The sequence below is a fragment of the Benincasa hispida genome, chromosome 6, assembly GCF_027475165.1.
Source record: "Benincasa hispida cultivar pf3 chromosome 6, pf3_genome.v1.1, whole genome shotgun sequence".
Taxonomy (NCBI): domain Eukaryota; kingdom Viridiplantae; phylum Streptophyta; class Magnoliopsida; order Cucurbitales; family Cucurbitaceae; genus Benincasa; species Benincasa hispida.
Genome location: NC_143483.1, coordinates 29,265,829 through 29,274,445, shown reverse-complemented (window position 1 = coordinate 29,274,445; position 8,617 = coordinate 29,265,829). Strand labels below are relative to the sequence as shown.

Genomic DNA, 8,617 nt, shown 5'->3' with positions numbered 1-8,617 from the left:
TATCGTCTACATGATTAGTTCTTTCTCCAACCTCTACCAAACTCACCAAAGACCACTCTTTGGATTCTCACTCCGAGAATTCCAAGGGCTCCATTTTGGTGGGTCGTCCCCGTTGCATTCACTCGTTCGTGATAGTTCGTGGTGCTGTCGTTCGTGTAGACGATCGTGCTGCTGCAGACGACGCATTTGTTGGAAGATAGTAGATCACGTAAAAGTCTTCCACTGCGTTTGAGTTCAAAAGCTTGAAGAGCGTCTTCAACTGGTATGAGAACTCTTTCCCTTACATTTTAGTGTTCAAAGCATGTCGTTAATTACTGTATATTTGCATAACTGTATGTTCGAATGTATATGGTGTATTTTGGTCACGGTGAAATTAAAAAGATCCGAATGCACTCGTGGATGCTCTTTGTTAAGAGTTCCTTCAGAACCAACAACCTTTTAGGAAGCAACAAATTGTGCTAATGCAAGAGATTGGATAGAAGCTGTGAATGAGGAGATGCATTCACTATAGATGAATGACACTTGGTCTTTAGTTCCTCTACCAAAGGGTCACAAACCTATTATCTTAAAATGGGTTTTCAAACTTAAGGAATGAGTATCCTGTGATCAAAAGCCTAGGTATAAAGCTAGATTGGTTGCAAAGGGGTTCACTCAAAGGGAAGGAATAGACTATTCTAAGATTTTCTCTCTCTCTAATTGTCAAACAGGCTTCCATAAAACTTTTATCCTTAGTTGCTCAAAATAATTTAGAATTGTATCAACTAGATGTCAAAATTATTTTTCTTCATGGACATCTAGATGAGACAATCTATATGACGCAACCTAAAGGATTTGAAGTTAAATGAAAATAAAATCTCTATTGTTTACTCAACAAGTCTATCTATGGGTTAAAACAATCTCCTAGGTGCTGGTATAAGAGATTCAATGACTATATTTCTAGCATTTGGTTCAAAAGAAGTTCATTTGACATATTTGTTTATGTAAATACAGGTTCTTACAATGACAAAGTTTACCTACTCATATATGTAGATGATATGTTGCTGGCAGGTAGGTCCAAAAGAGATCTAGCCTATATTAAAAACCTCTTAAAAAGAGAGTTTGATATAAAAGACCTAGGAGAAGCAAGCAAGGTCCTAGGAATAGAGATCCAAAGGAACAAAGAGGAGTCTATTGTAGGCATGAATCAGTCCAATTACTGTGAGAAAATCCTTAAAAGATTCAACATGAATGATGCTAAACCTATGAGCTTACCTATTGCTGAGCACTTTAAGCTATCCTCAACTAACTATCCTAAAGATTCTGACCAAGAACATCAAAAACATATGGTTGTCATACCCTATAGTCAAGCAGTCAAAAGCCTAATGTATTTAATGATTTCTACCAGACATGATCTCTCATATTCAGCTAGCTTAGTTTGTAGATATATGTCTAATCTTGGTAAGAGACATTAGGAGGCTACTAAATGGATCTTAAGGTACTTGGTTTAGTCTAAAAACTCAAGATTAATCTACCAAAGGTCAGCTGAACCAAACTTAGAACTTTATGGATATGTGGATGCTAACTATGTTAGTGATTTGGACAAAAGGAAGTCCTTAACAGGTTACCTTTTCCCTTATGGTCCTAATCTAATCAGCTGGAAAGGAACACTACAGCCTATAGTAGCCTTATCTACAACAGAAGCTAAATATATGGCTTTAACATAAGCAATCAAAGAGGCGTTGTGCCTTAAGGGATTGCTGGAAGAATTTGGAATAGACCAAACAGTGGTGAAACTCTACTGTAACAACCAAAGTGATGTCCATTTGTCTCGAAATCTACAATACCATACTAGAACTAAGTATATTGATATCAAGTATCATTTTATTAGAGATAATATAGAGACAGTGGAGATAGAAATTTTAAAGGTTCATACTTCAGACAATCCAGCTGACATGTTAACAAAACCTATTTCAAAGCTTAAATTGATTAAATTTTTAGAACAGGTTGGTATAGAGCTTCCAGACACATGGTAGACAGAACGGTCAGAATCAGGAAGATCAGAAGATTGCAAGGCATTAGAATCAAGGTGGATAATTTGAAGAAGCTTTGACTCAAATACATCAATTTTTTATTTGTTTATAACTAACTTTGTGATGTAAATGGTTAGTTGATATGCTCCATAAATACCTCTGATCTTTAAAACAAAAATATAGAGTTATCATCATTTTTCCTAGTTTTCTGTAAACAAAAAAAAAAACTGTACGCAACCTTCATTAGTAAAAGAACTTGGATCTTTCCATGGACGTAGACAATCTTGTCAAACCATGTAAACTATGTGTTTCATCTTCTTATCCTTATCTTTCTTGTTCATATGAGTGTCTTCTTTCTACAAATAGCGCGCCATTCATTCACCATTCAAATCGCATCGAATAACTGAGTATCGAGTTCAATCTGCATCGATCTTCGCTATCGAGTAGCTTCAATTGATCATTTTCACCTTCGAGTCGCATCGAGTATCGTTCAAGAATCATCGAGTAAGATCGGGTATTAGTTCAGTTGTTATCAAGTTCCATCGAGGATTTAACAGAAACTCGTCAAACGAAGAAGGGAATTCTCATCGAGTATTGAGTAGGAAGACGTCAAGCATCGAGTATCTATCATCGAGGATTTGGCAGAATATTTCTTATCCTTTTCTTCATCTTTCCACGTTGATCTTGAGTATTTGGGCCTAGTGAAGAGTGGTTAACCCAACAGTTATCAATATTCAGATCAAGAGAAGCTATCATGGTAGCCATCTGTGGATTTTCAAATTGATGAACAGCATTAGAAGAATTAAGGAAAGAAAAATCGGGAGGATATAGATTACTGGAAGATGGAATGTAGCAAAAATAGAATTGCTTAGCAGTGTATCCAAACTTTGAGCATATCTGACACTGAGGCTTGTATCTGATATTCCAATTTCCTGATCGTCCACCTCTGTTTCACGACGACCTCCACATCCTCTCTTATTAGGATTTCCCTAATGTGAATTACTATTCTACCTAGAAGAGGAATTATTCCTTTCTACCTAAAAGAGGAATTATTCCTTTCTCTCTGAAGTAATATTGTTAGTAGAGACCAAATTTGATGATGGTACAAAACTATTAGAGCTAATGATTTTATTCTCAATCTAGGCTCCTGATTAAGTAAACGAAAAGTAACATCCTGAATAAATGGTGAATCAATACGCGCAGAAATAACAGGAACCATAGATTCATATGCAAATCCTAAGCCAGAGAGAATATAAACAATATGATCATCTCTAGAAATCGGCTTACCGACAAAGGCTAATGCATCGATGCACTGATGAATTTACCGACAAAGGTAAACCAAATTTCTTTGGTTGTTTTACAATTATTCATTTGAGTCAAGATATCTTCACCCATAGACCCAAAAAGCCATAATGAGACAAAATGATCATGTCATTTCCATACCTTATAATCATAATCCATACCTAGAATTGAAGGTGACACAGTGAAAGTTGTAGCAGCAACCAGATTCTTTGGAGGCAGTTCATCTTCAAGAAACGTTTCCAAACCATATTCTTCTAGGTCAGTCAATATCTAAAACCTCCATAGAAGAAAATTGGCATCAATAAGTTTCAGAATAGAAATCTTGTTACCCAAATTGAAGATTTTATTGGACAAAGAACTCTCAATTTCGTCTCCCATGATGGGAAAAAATTCGAAAAAAAACTTCAGCAGACGAATCTGTGATGAGAAATCGAGAAAAACCCTATGTCGTAGACAAAGGGCTCTAATACCAACTTAAAAGAGAAAGAAAGAGATTTGAAGAGAAAGATACGCCATGGATGAAAGAAAAGGTTATGTTTTGTTATTCATAGAAGAAAGATGATGAGTCCTTAAATAACAAAATTTGGGGATAATGAACTCTTGCAAAAGAGTTTCACTGCACACAAACACACAGAATATTACCCTATAAATCGTTCTAGAAGGGGAATCTAATATATGTGTCCTTATAATATTGGGCTTTTGGGCTTGAACAGAGATGATAAAAACATATCTTAGTGAGTTGCCTTGATGGTGCTAATTGAGATGTGTTCTCATTTTCAATTCACTGATTTTCTTGATTGGTTTGCCTGTCTATTAATAAGTACAAGGGTTCTTTTATTTCTATGTAATTTTGTTCGTCCAATGTCTTGCTCAAAACAATTTTTTTTTAAATTTAATTTGTATTAAACACAACTTTAAGTTTTTTAGTTAAACAAAATTTTTAAAAAAAAATGAGTCTAGATAAATAATGTGATTTAACTACAACCATATCTTCAACCAACTAAGCTAATCAACATATTACATACCTTCCAGAAGATTAGAAGGTTCTGAGTTTCCCCACCTTCAATAATAATTCAAGTGTATTTTGATAGTCTAATATTATAGTTTATGAATATTTTTACATCAATCGAAGTACAAGATAAAGAGCTAACACACTCAAGGTTTCAACTACGTAAAACAATGTCATTAGCATCAGAATCTGAATCAAACAGCTGCCATCCCTGAAGGAGAATGCTCCTGAGGAGGAGTCTCATTAGCAGGCTCAATTCTCCCCATCATAAATCCGGATGGCTTCCCAGACAAATCTTCCTCATCATTATATACGTAAGCAAATCCTCCATGCCTTGTCAAATCCATCCCCGCCATCTCATCTTCTCTTGATATCCTCAACAGTTTCACCTTCTTCAACCCATAAAACAATGCCCCCATCGTTACAGAAACCCACCCAATTATCGCCATTATCTCCACCAACTGTGCTGCTAGAAGCCTCCCTCCGCCGCCCATCAACAACCCATATGGACGTCCGGCCTGGTAAACCTCTGCTACATACTCCTTTCTCGCAAATAATCCTGTGAATATAAGGCCCCATGCCCCACACCCGCCATGTAGTTGCGCTGCCTCTAATGGGTCATCGTACTTGACCTTCTCGGCTAGCATGTTGAAGCCAGTTAACACCCAGGATGCTATGAAGCCACATATCACTGCAGCCCATGGCTCCACAACGGCGCAACCGGACGTGATGGCGGCGAATCCACCTAATAATCCGTTGCACACATCGATTACGTTCCAGTGGCCAACTAATAATCGTTTTGTAAAGAGGGTTGTTAAAGCAGCTGTGCATCCAGCTAGTGTTGTGGTGACTCCAGTTCGACCTATGGCGCTCCATTGACCGTAGTAAGTGCGACCATCATTGTAGGATTTGGAGATTGTTAGGAATGAACCTGGGTTGAACCCATACCACCCAAACCAGAGGAGGAATGTGCCAAGAACTACTAAGGAGGCACTGTGGCCGCGAAGGGCTACAGATCGGCCAGATCGATCGAACCGACCGATCCGAGGGCCTTCAATTACCGCACCCCAAAGGCCGGCTATGCCACCAACCATGTGGACCACACCTGATCCGGCAAAGTCAATTGCCCCTGAATTGAATAGAAGGTTATTGGATCGGGTTGGGCTAGCCCATCCGTCTGCAGACCAGAACCAATGGGAGACTATGGGATAGACAAAGCCGGTAAGGATGCTGGAATAGATAAGGTAGGCGACAAATTGAGTTCGCTCAGCAATGGAGCCACTAGTGATACCTATCCAGATCAATATAAATTTAAAATATAAATTATTACTTACTGCATAAATTTACTATGTTAATTTAAGCTTTTGAATTAATGGTTTAGGAAGGAAAAAATTCTTTATAAATGCTCCTATCTTGATACATCCTAAATATAGTAAAGAAGTGGAGAGCATATCAATTAGATACAGTCTAACTTATTCCTTATTTACAAACAAAACTTGAAAGGTTAAGAATATATACTTATTAGATAGTTAATTATTCCGATTGTTGATAGTCACAAAAGTTTGAAATATTTTTTTAATAATATGTGAGGTGAGAAAATCAAACATTTGATTTTAAGATATAAACAATGGTTAATTCATCATGTAATTAATCTATATATATAATTCTAAAATCAATAAGAAATTAAATAAATAAATAAAAGTTATGAATGTGAGTTTCTTGTAATGTTATTTTCCCCAGAGTAAGTTTAGAAGCATTAAAAGTATTATAATATTTTACATTTCCAGCGCACTGTAGCTTTTACCTGCAGCAGCAATAGCAAAGGCCCATTGATAGAGAAAGAAGCTATAATCAGTAGAAGGGTTGGGAAAATTGGAGAGGCCAAAAAGGTGGCGGCCAATGAAGGAGTTGGAGGGAGCACCGAAGGCAAAGGCAAAGCCAAAGAGGTAGTAGGAGAGGCCACCCGCGGCGGCATCGAGGACGTTGGTGAGCATGATGTTCATGGTGTTTTTGGCACGGACCGAGCCAGCGCAAAGCATGGCGAAGCCGAGCTGCATGGCAAAGACGAGATAGGCGGAGAAGAGGAGGTAGGTGTTGTCGATGGCGTAGGTGGTGGAGCTGAAACTGTTGGCTATGGTTGTGAATCTTGAGCACAGGAACTCGGCTACAGCGGTGGAATTCGCAGTGGCTGTCGACCCGAGAAGGGGTACCAAATCGGAAGGGTCACAAGAAAGAGTGGCCATGGTGAGAGCTTTTCAGAGAATAATACAAAAATGAAGAGTGTGTGTGGGATGGGCGGAGAGAGTGTTTGGTGGTTGAGCTTTATATAGAAGAAAGACAATCTCTCTCACATGGACGACTTTCAACATTTTTTTTAAATAATAATAATAACAATGTTCTTATTTCCTTTTTTTTTCCATTATTTTAATGACTATTTTAATATCATCGAGATATTTATGATTAAATTGTTAATGGTATCAATTTAAACTTTAGATTTCCGTACCTTCGGAAATGAATCCACCATAAATTCTCTTCTATTCTATTAAATTAATTAGAAAAAAAATAAAATAGGCTAAATATTAGGTAATTTTTCCTAGATAAATTTAGAAAAATAGAGATCATGTGTGAGTAGATGAAAAGTCTCTCAAATGAATGAGAAATTTTTACAATTCATTTGATTTTAAAATTTTTGTTTAATATATGTTAATCCCTACGTTGAATGAATATTTATAAACATGTGAAAAATATATATTAAATGATTATTTATTATACTTAAGAAGTATATACATGTTATGGTTTATATAAATATATACCAAAACAGAAATATCAGGAAATTTTACCAACTAAATATAGGATTACTGTTTGAAAAATTTAAATACTAAAATAGAATAGCTTGTTCATGTTGGTTGAAATAAAGAATGGACACGTAATCAAAAATGAAAACAAATAATTATTTTTAAAAAAAAAATTGTCCAATAGTCGTATACAAGTTGGAATTCAAACATTAATTAAAATATATATTTTATAGCATCACACCACATAATAATAAAAAAAAAATGATTATATAAAACGTCATCATTTTTTTTATTTAATGAAATTACATTTTTAAAATGAAAATTTAAATTAAAAAAAAAAATAGTGTGGTCCTAGAAAGGAGAGTTAGGAAGCATACAACATATACGTTCAATTATTGGGAGGAAAAGATACGGAGAAAGAAGTCTAACAAAAATAGTAATTAACCAAGTGGAAAGAATCTTTAGAATTGCTTAAATGTCACAAGTGGTTAGTAGAAAGAATCTTTATTCTCTTTTTTTTTTTTTTTAATTTGTAGCAAGCAAGGTTTAAAATGTTCAGGTTACCAAAAGATTGATGTCTTAGTTTTACATAAATTTCGATAAATATTTTTCGAAAAATTTTAAAATAAATTTAAATTAATAAATAGACATTTTATAATTATTAAATAAGTTAATATATCTATTATTTATATTATATTTACATTAGTGGTATGTTGTTACTTAATTATTATGATTTGTTGATTTTTCAACGATATAATGAAAATATCGATTTACCTCTCATGTCGATATCAAAACTATGAAAAAGTGGAAATATCAATGAAAATATCGGCATGTCGATAGAAATTTAATACTATAATAGCAAGGTCCATTCTTACACTTTGCTAGATAAAAATTCTAATACTATTAGAGTATCATACTTCATGTATTCACACTATAACTTTATCTTCATAAATATTAATCGACTTCCCATCAATATCAGCGAATTCCATCTTATTTTTGAAAATAAGGACATGATACATAATAAATAGTGGAAGTATGGAAAATTTTCTATACTCTAGTGATAGTGTAAATTTTCTCATGTGATTATCCTCTTAATAACCATTTGATACATATTCAAAATATTTTTGTAATTTTTCGTATACGTCTTGCGGTGTAAAACTATTAGTCAAATTGTGGTTGTCTTGTTTATTAATTATTTGGTTAAAATACCATTTTGATTAATGTACTTTGAGACTTGTTCAAATTTTAGTCCTTGTTCAATTTTTAGTATTTGTATCTTGAAATAAAACTTAAATTTAGTCTTTATTGCTAATTTATTGTTATTTTTTCATAAACTTTTTATTATTTATTAACCTTTGGACTATAAATTGTAGAAAAATATTCTCATATTGTATTTTCTTGTATGAAAATTATTGTCATTTAATCATTATCCAAAAAATTTGATTTTAAAAGACTAAATATAAGATTTATTGAAAATATTAAGACTAAAACTGATTTCTGAA

The 8,617-nt window shown here is 34.3% G+C and overlaps 1 protein-coding gene across 1 annotated transcript; it reads right to left on the bottom strand.

Annotated features, from left to right (window-relative positions):
• Positions 1 to 4,362: 4,362 nt before the first annotated feature.
• On the bottom strand, positions 4,363 to 6,654 carry LOC120080191 (ammonium transporter 1 member 2). Its single transcript, XM_039034763.2, has 2 exons — positions 6,125 to 6,654; positions 4,363 to 5,611 (listed from the first exon to the last, which is right to left on the bottom strand). Exons 1-2 carry the CDS (start codon positions 6,561 to 6,563, stop codon positions 4,515 to 4,517), a joined length of 1,536 nt encoding a protein of 511 aa, XP_038890691.1. The 5' UTR covers positions 6,564 to 6,654; the 3' UTR covers positions 4,363 to 4,514.
• Positions 6,655 to 8,617: the final 1,963 nt, after the last annotated feature.